The following is a 16787-nucleotide window of genomic DNA, read 5'->3' as shown; positions in this document are numbered from 1 at the left end:
CTTGTAGTGCAGATATAATGATGGGGGTCCTGCTGCCAGGGATTGCTGGGTCTTGTAGTGCAGATATAATGATGGGGGTCCTGCTGCCAGGGATTGCTGGATCTTGTAGTGCAGATATAATGATGGGGGTCCTGCTGCCAGGGATTGCTGGGTCTTGTAGTGCAGATATAATGATGGGGGTCCTGCTGCCAGGGATTGCTGGGTCTTGTAGTGCAGATATAATGATGGGGGTCCTGCTGCCAGGGATTGCTGGGTCTTGTAGCTGTACTCACCTCAGGATGTGCCGTGCAGTGTCTGCTGGAGCTTGTAGTCCCCCGTGTGCGCTGTGAGCTGCAGTTGCACATGACGGCTGTCTGGGTGCAGTCCCCGCTGTGTCCGGCAGGGGTCGCCCTCCGCGCTGCCCTCTGCCGCTGCCTGACGTCGCCGTGTCCCGCTGGCTGCGCTGCTCTTATAGCCGGGTCCGCGCCCGGAGGCAGCAGAGCAGCAGCGCACACATGGCCCCCGCACGTCCCGAGCTCGCCCTGCTGCTGGGGGCGCTGTCCGTCCTCTGCATCCACCGGAGCGCGCAGGCGAGAGCCCGACCCCGTGAGTACCCGCCGCCTCCGCCAGTGAGCGAGTGAGGAGACAGTGAGCGAGTGACAGAGTGAGGAGACAGTGAGCGAGTGACAGAGTGAGGAGACAGTGAGCGAGTGACAGAGTGAGGAGACAGTGAGTGAGTGAGGAGACAGTGAGCGAGTGACAGAGTGAGGAGACAGTGAGCTAGTGACAGAGTGAGGAGACAGTGAGCGAGTGAGTGAGGAGACAGTGAGTGAGTGAGTGAGGAGACAGTGAGTGACAGAGTGAGGAGACAGTTAGTGACAGTGAGGAGACAGTGAGTGAGTGACAGAGTGAGGAGACAGTTATTGACAGTGAGGAGACAGTGAGTGAGTGACAGAGTGAGGAGACAGTGAGTGAGTGACAGAGTGAGGAGACAGTGAGTGAGTGACAGAGTGAGGAGACAGTGAGTGACAGAGTGAGGAGACAGTGAGTGACAGAGTGAGGAGACAGTGAGTGACAGAGTGAGGAGACAGTGAGTGAGTGACAGTGAGGAGACAGTGAGTGAGTGACAGAGTGAGGAGACAGTCAGTGAGTGACAGAGTGAGGAGACAGTGAGTGACAGAGTGAGGAGACAGTGAGTGACAGTGAGGAGACAGTGAGTGAGTGACAGTGAGGAGACAGTGAGTGAGTGACAGTGAGGAGACAGTGAGTGACAGAGTGAGGAGACAGTGAGTGACAGAGTGAGGAGACAGTGAGTGAGTGACAGAGTGAGGAGACAGTGAGTGAGTGACAGAGTGAGGAGACAGTGAGTGACAGTGAGGAGACAGTGAGTGACAGAGTGAGGAGACAGTGAGTGAGTGACAGAGTGAGGAGACAGTGAGTGACAGAGTGAGGAGACAGTGAGTGACAGTGAGGAGACAGTGAGTGACAGAGTGAGGAGACAGTGAGTGACAGAGTGAGGAGACAGTGAGTGACAGTGAGGAGACAGTGAGTGAGTGACAGTGAGGAGACAGTGAGTGACAGAGTGAGGAGACAGTGAGTGACAGAGTGAGGAGACAGTGAGTGAGTGACAGTGAGTGACAGAGTGAGGAGACAGTGAGTTAGTGACAGTGAGGAGACAGTGAGTGACAGAGTGAGGAGACAGTGAGTGACAGAGTGAGGAGACAGTGAGTGACAGTGAGGAGACAGTGAGTGACAGAGTGAGGAGACAGTGAGTGACAGAGTGAGGAGACAGTGAGTGACAGTGAGTGACAGTGAGTGACAGTGAGGAGACAGTGAGTGAGTGACAGTGAGGAGACAGTGAGTGACAGAGTGAGGAGACAGTGAGTGACAGAGTGAGGAGACAGTGAGTGACAGTGAGGAGACAGTGAGCGAGTGACAGTGAGGAGACAGTGTGTTACAGAGTGAGGAGACAGTGAGTGACAGAGTGAGGTGACAGTGAGGAGACAGTGAGTGAGTGACAGAGTGAGGAGACAGTGAGTGAGTGACAGTGAGGAGACAGTGAGGAGACAGTGAATGACAGAGTGAGGAGACAGTGAGTGACAGAGTGAGGAGACAGTGTGTTACAGAGTGAGGAGACAGTGAGTGACAGAGTGAGGAGACAGTGAGTGACAGAGTGAGGAGACAGTGAGTGACAGAGTGAGGAGACAGTGAGTGACAGAGTGAGGAGACAGTGTGTTACAGAGTGAGGAGACAGTGAGTGACAGAGTGAGGAGACAGTGAGTGACAGAGTGAGGAGACAGTGAGTGACAGAGTGAGGAAATAGTGAGTGACAGAGTGAGGAGACAGTGAGTGACAGAGTGAGGAGACAGTGAGTGACAGAGTGAGGAGACAGTGAGTGACAGAGTGAGGAGACAGTGAGTGACAGAGTGAGGAGACAGTGTGTTACAGAGTGAGGAGACAGTGAGTGACAGTGAGGAGACAGTGAGTGACAGAGTGAGGAGACAGTGAGTGACAGAGTGAGGAGACAGTGAGTGACAGAGTGAGGAGACAGTGAGTGACAGAGTGTGGAGACAGTGAGTGACAGAGTGAGGAGACAGTGAGTGACAGAGTGAGGAGACAGTGAGTGACAGAGTGAGGAGACAGTGAGTGACAGAGTGAGGAGACCGACAGTGAGTGACAGAGTGAGGAGACCGACAGTGAGTGACAGAGTGAGGAGACCGTCAGTGAGTGACAGAGTGAGGAGACAGTCAGTGAGTGACAGAGTGAATGACAGTGAGGAGACAGTCAGTGAGCGACAGAGTGAGGAGACAGTGTCGAGAGATGAGAGGAGACAGTGAGTGAGCAGGAGATGAGAGGAGACAGTGAGTGAGCAGGAGATGAGAGGAGACAGTCAGTGAGCAGGAGATGAGAGGAGACAGTCAGTGAGCAGGAGATGAGAGGAGACAGTCAGTGAGCAGGAGATGAGAGGAGACAGTCAGTGAGCAGGAGATGAGAGGAGACAGTCAGTGAGCAGGAGATGAGAGGAGACAGTCAGTGAGCAGGAGATGAGAGGAGACAGTCAGTGAGCAGGAGATGAGAGGAGACAGTCAGTGAGCAGGAGATGAGAGGAGACAGTCAGTGAGCAGGAGATGAGTGCACAGAGACATCGGTGGCTGTGAGTGCGACAGAAACTGCAGAGTGTGAATGAAATGTACAGGAGAATCCAGAGGAGATTGTGTCAGTGCGAGGAGTCAGCACTCTTCTGCAGACCACCGTTATATACTGACACGGGGGGCTGGGCTGTCAGTGCAGTATGTACGGGGGTCTCCCTCTATTGTGTACAGGGGTCTCCCCCCAGTGCGTATTGGGGTCTCCCTCCAGTGTGTACAGGGGTCTCCCCCCAGTGTGTACAGGGGTCTCCCTGCAGTGTGTACAGGGGTCTCCCTCCAGTGTGTACAGGGGTCTCCCTCCAGTGTGTACGGGGGTCTCCCTCCAGTGTGTACAGGGGTCTCCCCCCAGTGTGTACAGGGGTCTCCCTGCAGTGTGTACAGGGGTCTCCCTGCAGTGTGTACAGGGGTCTCCCTCCAGTGTGTACGGGGGTCTCCCTGCAGTGTGTACAGTGGTCTCCCTCCAGTGTGTACAGGGGTCTCCCTCCAGTGTGTACAGGGGTCTCCCTCCAGTGTGTACGGGGGTCTCCCTCCAGTGTGTACAGGGGTCTCCCTCCAGTGTGTACGGGGGTTTCCTTCCAGTGTGTACAGGAGTCTCCCTCCAGTGTATACGGGGGTCTCCCTCCAGTGTATACGGGGGTCTCCCTCCAGTGTGTACGGGGGTCTCCGTCCAGTGTGTACGGGGGTCTCCCTCCAGTGCGTACGGGGGTCTCCCTCCAGTGCGTACGGGGTCTCCCTCCAGTGTGTACGAGGTCTCCCTCCAGTGTATACGGGGGTCTCCCTCCAGTGTGTATGGGGGTCTCTCTCCAGTGTTTGCGGGGGTCCCCCAACTGTCCTGACAGCAGATTGTTGGGGGATGAGGACCTGCTGAGCCTTTTGTTTTGGGTGAGATAAGCGATATGCGTCACAGAGGATACTGGGGCTTGGGGGGCTCTCTGCCACTTATGGGGGCACTCTGCTGTGTATGGGGGCTCTCTGCCGCATATGGGGGCACTCTGCTGTGTATGGGGGCTCTCTGCCACTTATGGGGGCACTCTGCTGTGTATGGGGGCTCTCCGCCGCATATGGGGGCACTCTGCTGTGTATGGGGGCTCTCCGCCGCATATGGGGGTACTCTGCTGTGTATGGGGGCTCACCGCCGCATATGGGGGCACTCTGCTGTGTATGGGGGCTCTCCGCCGCATATGGGGGTACTCTGCTGTGTATGGGGGCTCACCGCCGCATATGGGGGCACTCTGCTGTGTATGGGGGCTCTCCGCCGCATATGGGGGCACTCTGCTGTGTATGGGGGCTCACCGCCGCATATGGGGGTACTCTGCTGTGTATGGGGCTCTCTGCCGCATATGGGGGTACTCTGCTGTGTATGGGGGCTCTCTGCCGCATATGGGGGCACTCTGCTGTGTATGGGGGCTCTCTGCCGCATATGGGGGCACTCTGCTGTGTATGGGGGCTCTCTGCCGCATATGGGGGCACTCTGCTGTGTATGGGGGCTCTCTGCCGCATATGGGGGTACTCTGCTGTGTATGGGGGCTCTCTGCCGCATATGGGGGCACTCTGCTGTGTATGGGGGCTCTCTGCCGCATATGGGGGCACTCTGCTGTGTATGGGGGCTCTCTGCCGCATATGGGGGCACTCTGCTGTGTATGGGGGCTCTCTGCCGCATATGGGGGCACTCTGCTGTGTATGGGGGCTCTCCGCCGCATATGGGGGTACTCTGCTGTGTATGGGGGCTCACCGCCGCATATGGGGGCACTCTGCTGTGTATGGGGGCTCTCTGCCGCATATGGGGGCACTCTGCTGTGTATGGGGGCTCTCTGCCGCATATGGGGGTACTCTGCTGTGTATGGGGGCTCTCTGCCGCATATGGGGGTACTCTGCTGTGTATGGGGGCTCTCTGCCACATATGGGGGTACTCTGCTGTGTATGGGGGGTTGTCTGCCATGTATGGGGGGGTCTCTGCTATGTATGGGGGGGAACTCTGCCATGTATGGGGGGTCTCTCCGCCGTGTATGGGGGTCTCTCCCCCATGTATGGGGGGGTCTCCGCCGTGTATGGGGGTCTCTCCCCCATGTATGGGGGGTCTCTGCTATGTATGGGGGGGAACTCTGCCATGTATGAGGGCTGTCTGCCGTGTATGGGGGGTCTCTCCGCCGTGTATGGGGGGTCTCCGCCGTGTATGGGGGTCTCTCCGCCGTGTATGGGGGGCTGCTTAGTTACAGATAAATATCCGGTGTATTTAAAATAAAGCGTTGTCACTTACAGCAGCTTCATGTAGCGTCTGAGCAGTGACCAATAAGTGTCAGCAGGACGGCGAGGTGTCAGGGGGCACTGATGTCCGGCTCGGTGTGAGGGTCCGCACTGATTATTGGGGGACGTGTCAGTAAAATGAAAGAGATTTACCTGTGAAAGTGTTCAGGCTAGGGTCACATTGCGTTAGGGCAGTCCGTTTAGCGCATAGCGCTACGGACTGCGCTAACGCAATATCCCAAAAGGGATCGCGTTTGCTGATCCCGCTAGCGCAGATCCCCTGCAAGCAGCGTTCGCGGTCCGTCACTCAAATGACGGCACATCGCTAGCACACGCCCAATGCGGGCATGCGCTAGCAATGCGTTCGCCATTACAATCAATGGCGGCGTTAACGGACTATGTTACACCGCGTTATGCGGTGTATACACAATATAAACTCCCCCACATAGCCTCCCAAACAGTATAATTGCCCCCATATAGCCTTCCATATAATTATATGGAAGTCTATGTCCAGCCATTATACATGAGGCTACATAGTCCTCCATACAGTATAATGCTCCCACATGTTCTTCCATACACTATAATGACCCCACATATTCCTCCATACTGTATAATGGACCCACATATTCCTCCATACTGTATAATGGTCCCACATATTCCTCCATACTGTATAATGGACCCACATATTCCTCCATACAGTATAATGGACCCACATTGCCATCCATACAGTTTAGTCCTACACGAAATATAATGAGCCCCACATAGTTCTGTGTACAGTATAATGGCCCACATATAGTCTTCCATATAATTATATGGAAGACTATGTGCAGCCATAATATATATGAGGCCATATAGTCTACAGTATAATGACTCCACATATTCCTCCATACAGTTTAATGGCTCCACATAATCCTCCATACGGTATAATGGGCCCCAATAATCCTCCATACGGTATAATGACCCCACATATTCCTCCATACTGTATAATGGACCCACATATTCCTCCATACTGTATAATGGACCCACATAGTCCTCCATACAGTATAATGGCCCCACATAGTCCTCTATATAGTGTAACGGCCCTATACAGTACTGCATACAGTATAATGGGCCTCACACTGCCATTCATACAGTATAATGGCCCCACATAGTCCTCCATAAAATATGATGGGCCCCGCATACTATACAGTATAATGGCCCCACATACTTCTTCATACAGTATGATGGGCCAGATATAGTCCACTATACTGTATAATGGGCCCCATATAGTCCTCTATACAGTATAATGGACCCCACATAGTCCTCCATACAGTATAATGTACCCTATGTAGTCCTCCATACAGTATGAATGATCCCACATAGTCCTCTAAACAGTAAAATGACCCCACAAAGGCCTCCATACAGTATGATTGGCCACACATAGTCCTCCATACATTATAATGGCCCCACATAGTCCTCTACACAGTATAATAGCTCCACGTTGCCATCCATACTATAATGGCCCCACATAGTTCTCCATACAGTATAATGGCCCCAAATATTCCTCCATACAGTTTAATGGGCCCCACATAATCCTCTATACAGTATAATGGCCCTACATTGCCATCCATACAGAATAATGGCCCCATATAGTCCTCCATATAATATAATGGCCACACATAGTCCTCTATACAGTATAATGCCCCAACATAGTCCTCTATACAGTGTAATGGCCCCATATAGTACTGCATACAGTATAATGGGCCTCACACTGCCATCCATATAATATAATGGCTCCACATACTCCTCCATAAAATATAATGGCCCCACATACTCCTTTATACAGTATAATTGGCCCCCACATAGTCCTACTTGTAATATAATTGGCCCCATTTAGTCCATCCTACTATATAGTGGGCCCCACATAGTCCTCCATACAGTATGATTAACCCATAATATTCTTCCATACAGTATAAAGGCACCACATAGTCATCCACACAGTATAATGGTCCCACATTGCCTTCCATACAGTATAACGGCCTCACATAGTCCTCCATGCTGTGTAATGGCCCCAGATAGTCCTACATACAGTTTAATGGCCCCAAATAATCCGCTTTACAGTATAAAGGCCCCACATAGTCCTCCATACAGTGTAATGGCCCTACATTGTCATCCATACAGTATAATGGACTCATAGTCCTCCAGAAAATATAATGGGCCCCACATAGTTCTCTATACAGTATAATGGCCCCACATACTCCTTCATACTGTATAATGGGCCCCACATAGTCCTACATGTAGCATAATGGGCCCCACATAGTCCAACATAGTCCTTCATACAGTGAACACACTCACAGAAATGACATGAATCCCACATGAAACATCGAAAAATATAGATAAGTATCTGGTTCTATCCATGTATATATTTGGGGACAGTAACGTATACTCCCAGTACTTGAAACAACGAAGAAAAAATTGAGTTCTATACAAAAGTAATAAATATAAATATATTTTATTTGAGATTACATAGAAAAAATATATATATAATAAAATGAACAAACAGAAGCAAGGAGACCCTAGTAAAAAAAGACATCCTGATCCCAGGCACAGATATGAGTAAAGTCACCATGGTATTAGTACCAGAGCACCCATATAAATATATAACAAAAGATATGGTGTTTCGCCGGAGAAAACTGGCCAACCGTAGCATATAGTGTGGAACCCCCTATCACAGTAAATAGTAGTTGCTTCCATGTGGACAAGTGTCACCCATACATGAAGGAAACAAAACCATTAAAATCCATATAGGGAGCAAACAATCTTACCCATGGTTTAAGTAATCAGCGCCTGGGACCCTGGATCGATCCCTGGATGTTTCGGGCCCCTGCGTTATGCTGGGCTTTGTAGTGCTTCTCTCAGTGTTGGGTGCAGGGTCTTTGGCTCCTGCACAGACGCCGGTGGTCCATGTGAGAGGTGGGGGGGGGTGACATGGAGGGGGTGATTGGTGACAGAGACTAATGGGATCATCTAATATTATCCTCCAATATTATTCTGGTAGACCCCATGTTAGTTGTATGCAGCCCCCTGCAGGGGAGATGTAGTATTACATGTTGTCCAATGGAACACATAGCCGCAGGTTCTGCCGACTCCACACTGAGTCATTTGGGGGATTCCCTATGTCGGCTCTATGCCCCATAGGGCAAATGCACAAGGGTTCTCTTCATGAGACATCCCCTTTTAGACACCACCCTAACAATAAAGGGAACTTTTCAGTAGGTTTTTGGTATGTAATCTGAGAGCAGCATGATGTAGCAGCAGAGACCCTGATTCCAGTGAGGTCTCACTTACTGAGATCTGTTTTCCTGTTTCGATTAAATCAGTGTTTTATCAGCAGGATATTATTACTACAGGACTAGATGTATCGTGCCTCCTGGTCCTGACTATCGTAATTGTTGCACCCAGTAAACTAATGATACAGCACTAGAATCAGGGTCTCAGCCCCTACATTATGCTGCTGTCAGATTACATAGCAAAACCATGCTGAAATATTCCCTTTAAATCTAGTATTACAAGTCCGGCTGAATAATATTATTCCATTGCAATCTGGTACCAAGGGAGACTGGGTGTAGAGTAAGCAGGTGTGAACAAGCCTGAACAATGGCTGCAAGGAGATGTAGCCGGTGCCCACATGACTATAAAAAGTCCAGAGAACCGCAGAAATGCTGGAGAGACGGATAGATAGATAATAGATACTGTAGATCGATAGATGGATAGATAGATAATAGATAGATAGATAATAGATACTGTAGATCGATAGATGGATAGATAGATAATAGATAGATAGATAATAGATACTGTAGATCGATAGATGGATAGATAGATAATAGATAGATAGATAATAGATAGATAATAGATAGATAGATAGATAGATAATAGATAGATAGATAGATAGATAGATAATAGATAGATAGATAATAGAAGATAGATAGATAGATAATAGATAGATAATAGATAGATAGATAATAGAAGATAGATAGATAGATAGATAGATAGATAGATAGATAGATAGATAATAGATAGATAGATACAGTCATGGCCAAAAGTATTGACACCCCTGCAATTCTGTCAGATACTCAGCTTCTTCCTGAAAATGATTGCAATCACAAATTCTTTGTTATTATTATCTTCATTTAATTTGTCTTAAATGAAAAAACACAAAAGAGAATGAAGCAAAAAGCAAAACATTGATCATTTCACACAAAACTCCAAAAATGGGCCAGACAAAAGTATTGGCACCCTCAGCCTAATACTTGGTTGCACAACCTTTAGCCAAAATAACTGCGCCCAACCGCTTCCGGTAACCATCAATGAGTTTCTTACAATGCTCTGCTGGAATTTTAGACCATTCTTCTTTGGCAAACTGCTCCAGGTTCCTGATATTTGGAGGGCGCCTTCTCCAAACTGCCATTTTTAGATCTCTCCACAGATGTTCTATGGGATTCAGGTCTGGACTCATTGCTGGCCACCTTAGAAGTCTCCAGTGCTTTCTCTCAAACCATTTTCTAGTGCTTTTTGAAGTGTGTTTTGGGTCATTGTCCTGCTGGAAGACCCATGACCTCTGAGGGAGACCCAGCTTTCTCACACTGGACCCTACATTATGCTGCAAAATTTGTTGGTAGTCTTCAGACTTCATAATGCCATGCACACGGTCAAACGGTCCAGTGCCAGAGGCAGCAAAGCAACCCCAAAACATCATGGAACCTCCGCCATGTTTGACTGTAGGGACCGTGTTCTTTTCTTTGAATGCCTCTTTTTTTCTCCTGTAAACTCTATGTTGATGCCTTTGCCCCAAAAGCTCTACTTTTGCCTCATCTGACCAGAGAACATTCTTCCAAAACATTTTAGGCTTTTTCAGGTAAGTTTTGGCAAACTCCAGCCTTACTTTTTTATGTCTCGCGGTAGGAAGTGGGGTCTTCCTGGGTCTCCTGCCATACAGTCCCTTTTCATTCAAATAGTACGGGTTGAACATGGTCCCTACAGTCTAACATGGCGGAGGTTCCCTGATGTTTTGGGGCTGCTTTGCTGCCTCTGGCACTGGACTGCTTGACCGTGTACATGGCATTATGAAGTCTGAAGACTTCCAACAAATTTTGCAGGATAATGTAGGGCCCAGTGTGAGAAAGCTGGGTCTCCCTCAGAGGTCATGGGTCTTCCAGCAGGACAATGACCCAAAACACACTTCAAAAAGCACTAGAAAATGGTTTGAGAGAAAGCACTGGAGACTTCTAAGGTGGCAGCAATGAGTCCAGACCTGAATCCCATAGAACACCTGTGGAGAGATCTAAAAATGGCAGTTTGGAGAAGGCAGCCTTCAAATATCAGGAACCTGGAGCAGTTTGCCAAAGAAGAACGGTCTATAATTCCAGCAGAGCATTGTAAGAAACTCATTGATGGTTACCGGAAGCGGTTGGTCGCAGTTATTTTGGCTAAAGGTTGTGCAACCAAGTATTAGGCTGAGGGTGCCAATACTTTTGTCTGGCCCATTTTTGGAGTTTTGTGTGAAATGATCAATGTTTTGCTTTTTGCTTCATTCTCTTTTCTGTTTTTTCATTTAAGACAAATTAAATGAAGATAATAATAACAAAGAATTTGTGTTTGCAATCATTTTCAGGAGGAAACTGAGTATTATCTGACAGAATTGCAGGGGTGTCAATACTTTTGGCCATGACTGTAGATAGATAATAGATAGATAGATAGATAGATAATAGATAGATAGATAATAGATAGATAGATAGATAGATAGATAGATGATAGATAGATAGATAGATAATAGATAGATAATAGACAGATAATAGATAGATAGATAGAGAGATAATAGATAGATAGTAGATAGATAGATAATAGATACTGTAGATATATAGATAATAGATAGATAGATGATAGATAGATAGATAATAGATAGATAATAGACAGATAATAGATAGATAGATAGATAGATGGATAGATAGATAATAGATAGATAATAGATGATAGATAATAGATAGATAATAGATAGATAGATAAGAGATAGATAGAAAATAGATAGATAAATAGATAATAGACAAATACACCATGTGCAGAATTATTAGGCAAGTTGTATTTATTATTATTATTATTATTATTGTTATTATTATTTATTTATATAGCACCATTGATTCCATGGTGCTGTACATGAGAAGGGGTTACATACAAGTTACAAATATCACATACAGTAAACAAACTAACAATGACGGACTGATACAGAGGGGCGAGGACCCTGCCCTTGCGGGCTTACATTCTACAGGATTATGGGGAAGGAGACAGTAGGTTGAGGGTTGCAGGTTGGTGAGGCAGTAGCTCCGGTGTTGGTGAAGCGGTAGCTCCGGTGTTGGTGAGGCGGTAGCTCCGGTGTTGGTGAAGCGGTAGCTCCGGTGTTGGTGAGGCGGTAGCTCCGGTGTTGGTGAAGCGGTAGCTCCGGTGTTGGTGAGGCGGTAGCTCCGGTGTTGGTGAGGCGGTAGCTCCGGTGTTGGTGAGGCGGTAGCTCCGGTGTTGGTGAGGCGGTAGCTCTGGTGTTGGTGAGGTGGTGGCTCCGGTGTTGGTGAGGCGGTGGCTCCGGTGTTGGTGAGGCGGTAGCTCCGGTATTGGTGAGGCGGTAGCTCCGGTGTTGGTGAGGCGGTAGCTCTGGTGTTGGTGAGGCGGTAGCTCCGGTGTTGGTGAGGCGGTAGCTCCGGTGTTGGTGAGGCGGTAGCTTCGTTCGTGATGAGGCAGCAGCGGTGTCAGTGCAGGCTGTAGGCTTTCCTGAAGAGATGAGTTTTCAGGTTCCGTCTGAAGGATCCGACTGTGGTTGATAGTCGGACGTGTTGGGGCAGAGAGTTCCAGAGGATGGGGGATATTCGGGAGAAGTCTTGGAGGCGATTGGATGAGGAGCGAATAAGTGTGGAGGAGAGAAGGAGGTCTTGGGAGGACCGGAGGTCACGTGAGGGAAGATATCGAGAGATTAGTTCAGAGATATATGGAGGAGACAGGTTGTGGACGGCTTTGTAGGTCAGTATTAGCAATTTGAACTGGATACGCTGAGGGAATGGGAGCCAGTGAAGAGATTTGGAGAGGGGGGAAGCGGAGGAGTAGCGAGGAGAGAGATGGATTAGTCGGGCAGCAGAGTTAAGGATGGACTGGAGAGGTGCAAGGGCATTAGCAGGGAGGCCACAGAAAAGGATGTTGCAGTAGTCAAGGCGGGAAATGATGAGGGTGTGCACAAGCATTTTAGTAGATTGGGGGTTGAGGAAAGGACGGATCCTGGAGATATTTTTGAGCTGGAGGCGACAGGAGGTGGAAAGAGCTTGGATGTGTGGTTTGAAGGACAGGGCAGAGTCGAAGGTTACTCCGAGGCAGCGGACTTCGGGTACAGGGGAAAGCGTGATGTCATTGACTGCGATAGATAGGTCAAGTAAGGAAGATTTGTGGGATGGAGGAAAGATGATGAGTTCAGATTTGTCCACATTGAGTTTGAGGAAGCGAGAGGAGAAGGAGGATATGGCTGATAGGCACTCTGGGATTCTGGACAGCAGAGCGGTGACGTCTCGGCCAGAGAGATAGATCTGAGTGTCATCAGCATAGAGGTGGTACTGGAATCCATGGGACTTTATGAGTTGTCCCAAGCCAAGTGTATAGATTGAGAAGAGTAGGGGTCCTAGAACAGAGCCTTGGGGGACTCCAACAGAGAGAGGGTGGGATGAGGAGATAGTGTGGCAGTGGGAGACGCTGAATGTGCGGTTGGAAAGGTACGAGGCGATCCAGGATAGGGCGAGGTCTTTGATGCCAAAGGAGGAGAGGATCTGTAGTAGGAGGCAGTGGTCAACCGTGTCGAAAGCAGAGGACAGGTCTATAAGGAGGAGTACAGAGTATTGTCCAGTAGCTTTGGCGGTAAGTAGGTCGTTAGTGATTTTGGTCAGGGCAGTCTCAGTTGAGTGATGGGGGCGGAAACCAGATTGTAGATTGTCGTACAACAAGTTAGATGAGAGGTGGGAGGAGAGTTCAGCGTGGACGTGCTGCTCCAGGAGTTTGGAAGCAAATGGGAGCAGCGATATTGGGCGATAGCTGGACATAGCAGTTGGATCGAGGGTTGGCTTTTTAAGGATAGGCGTGATTGTGGCATGTTTGAACGCAGAGGGGAAGATGCCAGAAGTTAGTGATAGGTTGAAGAGGTGGGTTAGGGATGGGATAAGTGTGGTGGTGAGGTTGGGGAGGAGGTGGGATGGGGTCGAGCGCACAGGTGGTGAGGTGGGATTTGGAGAGGAGACAATTAAGTCCCCCTTCAGTGATGTTGGATATGGAGGTTATGGGGTTTGGGCATTGGTCTGGTATACAAAGGGGTTGTGGTGGTTGAACAATAAAGTCTTGCCTTGTCTGGTCGATCTTATTTTTAAAGTGTGTGGCAAAGTCCTCAGCAGAGATGAGGGAGGTTGGAGGGGGCAGTGGGGGGCAGAGGAGGGAGTTAAAGGTTTTGAATAACTGTTTGGGGTTGTGGGATAGGGAAGATACGAGGGTTGTGAAGTAGGCCTGTTTAGCAGAGGTGAGTGCAGATTTAAAAGCGAGTGTTGCTTGTTTGAATACAGTGAAGTCGTCTTGCGAGTGTGTTCTCTTCCAACGCCGCTCCGCAACCCTGGACACTTGCCTTAGCTTTTTGGTGGTGTTATTATGCCAAGGTTGTCTATTGATACGTCGCGCTCTGCCATGGACGAGAGGGGCAACCGTGTCAATAGCTGATGCGAGAGTGGCATTGTAGAAATCAGCAGCACTGTCTGTGTCGTGGAGTGAGAATATGGATGCCAGTGGTAGGATGGAGTCAGAGAGTGTGTGGGTGTCTAGGTGTGCAAGGTTTCTGCGTGGGTGCGCATGTTGCTGGATATGGATGATTGGTGAGGAGGACAGGGATGAGAAGGTGAGCAGATGGTGGTCGGATAGAGGGAGAGGGGAGGTGGTGAAGTTAGATAGAGAGCAGAGACGGGTGAATACCAGGTCTAATGTATGCCCGTCCGTGTGGGTGGCTGCGGAGGACCACTGAGTAAGTCCAAAGGATGAGGTAAGGGACAGAAGTTTGGAGGCTGTTGACTGAAGGGTATCAATGGGGATGTTGAAGTCACCCATGATGATGGTGGGAGTGTCAGCAGAGAGAAAGTGAAGAAGCCAATTTGGATCACATGATACTTTTTATACATGTTGTCCCACTCCAAGCTGTTCAGACTGAGAGCCAACTACTAATTAGGTAAATCGGGTGATGTGCATCTCTGTAATGAGGAGGGGTGTTGTCTAATAACATCAAACCCTATATAAAGTGTGCGTAATTATTAGGCAACTTCCTTTCCTTTGGCAAAATGGGTCAGAAGAGAGATTTGACGGCTCTGAAAAGTCCACAATTGTGAGATGTCTTGCAGAGGGATGCAGCCGTCTTGAAATTGCCAAACTTTTGAATCTTGACCACCGAACAATCAAGCGTTTCATGGCAAATGGCCAACAGGGTTGCAAGAAGCGTGTTGGGCAAATAGGCGCAAAATAACTGCCCATGAATTGAGGAAAATCAAGTGTGAAGCTGCCAAGATGCCATTTGCCACCAGTTTTGCCATATTTCAGAGCTGCAATGTTACTGGAGTAACAAAAAGGACAAGGTGTGCGATACTCAGGGACATGGCCAAGGTAAGGAAGGCTGAAAAACGACCAGCTGTGACCAAGAAACATAAGATAAAACGTCAAGACTGGGCCAAGAAATATCTTAAGACTGACTTTTCAAAGGTTTTATGGACTGATGAGATGAGAGTGACTCTTGATGGACCAGATGGATGGGCCGGAGGCCGGATCAGTAAAGGGCAGAGAGCTCCACTCCGACTCAGACGCCAGCAAGGTGGAGGTGGGGACTGGTATGGGCTGGGATCATCAAAGATGGACTTGTGGGGCCTTTTCGGGTTGAGGATGGAGTGAAGCTCAACTCCCAGATCTACTGCCAGTTTCTGGAAGACTTCTTCAAGCAGTGGTACAGGAAGAAGTCGGTATAGTTCAAGAAAAACATGATTTTCATGAAGGACAATGCTCCATAACAAGCCTCCAACTACTCCACAGCGTGGCTGGCCAGTAAAGGTCTCAAAGAAAGAAAAATAATGACATGGCCCCTTGTTCACCTGATCTGAACCCCATAGAGAACCTGTGAGGTCTACAGGGAGGGATAACAGTCCACCTCTCGGAGCAGTGTCTGGAGGCTGTGGTGGCCGCTGCACCAATGTTGGTCGTAAACAGATCAAGGAACTGACAGAATCTAGGGATGGAGGCTGCCGAGTGTCATCATAAAGAAAGGGGGCTATACTGGGCACTCATTTTTGGGGGATTTTGTTTTTTCATGTCAGAAATGTTTATTTCTATATTTTGTGCAGTTATATTGGTTTACCTGGTGAAAATAAACAAGTGAGATGGGATTGTATTTGGTTTTTATTAAGTTGCCTAATAATTCTGCACAGTAATAGTTACCTGCACAAACAGATATCCTCCTAAGAGCCAAATCTAAAAAACCCCACTCCAACTTCCAAAAATATTAAGCTTTGATATTTATGAGTCTTTTGGGTTGATTGAGAACATAGTTGTTGATCAATAATAAAAATAATCCTCTAAAATACAACTTGCCTAATAATTCTGCACGCAGTGTAGATAGATAGATAGATAGATAATAGATGATAGATAATAGATGATAGATAGATATAGATAATAGATGGATAATAACTAGATCGATGGATGATGGATGATGGATAATAGATAGATAATAAATAAATAGATAGATGATAGATATATAACATATAATTAAATAGATGATAGATAATAGACACATGAGATAGAATTCTACGATCTATCTGCATCAACAGAACATTCTTTCCTGTCCCTGCATTTTGTTACAATGTATCAGTAGCGTCTTCTCATGGTGGACAGCGCCACACCAGGAAGTGACAAGCAGTAACACACTTTATTCTGCCTCCTGCGGCGACGTTTCGGTCCGTGGACCTTTATCAAGCAAGGTCCACAGACCGAAACGTCGCCGCAGGAGGCAGAATAAAGTGTGTTACTGCTTGTCACTTCCTGGTGTGGCGCTGTCCTTCTTCGTATTCTTACTGTGGATTCTTCTACTGGGATGGACCCCCTGGTGTGGACGAGCGCCCCGATGTCCATAGAGACAATGTCAGTATTGGGTGCGGTCTAACTTATTTTTGTTGGATACTTTCTCATGGTGGATTGTCTGCAGCAGACGCTTTGTGTTACAGCCTCAGGTATCATGGTTGCTTTGTATCTTTTAGATGCTGCTATTTTCTGACAAGCAGAGATCTTGATAATCTTGAGATGTCAGCAAAGTCTGTTACAATGGGTCGTTTCACATCAACGATG

The 16787-nt window shown here is 48.2% G+C and overlaps 1 protein-coding gene across 1 annotated transcript in view; it reads left to right on the top strand.

The window, feature by feature from the left end:
* The first annotated feature begins 452 nt into the window (after nucleotides 1–452).
* CHRDL2 (chordin like 2) overlaps nucleotides 453–16787 on the top strand; it is a 133372-nt gene continuing 117037 nt past the window's right edge. Inside the window, exon 1 of the mRNA XM_069760312.1 lies at nucleotides 453–585. Within this exon, the coding sequence (XP_069616413.1) occupies nucleotides 495–585 (91 nt within the window). The 5' untranslated portion in view covers nucleotides 453–494. The remainder of the gene's footprint in view (nucleotides 586–16787) is intronic.

The sequence above is a fragment of the Ranitomeya imitator genome, chromosome 3 (assembly GCF_032444005.1).
Source record: "Ranitomeya imitator isolate aRanImi1 chromosome 3, aRanImi1.pri, whole genome shotgun sequence".
Lineage (NCBI taxonomy): Eukaryota > Metazoa > Chordata > Amphibia > Anura > Dendrobatidae > Ranitomeya > Ranitomeya imitator.
This window is presented reverse-complemented; position numbering and strand designations above follow the sequence as displayed.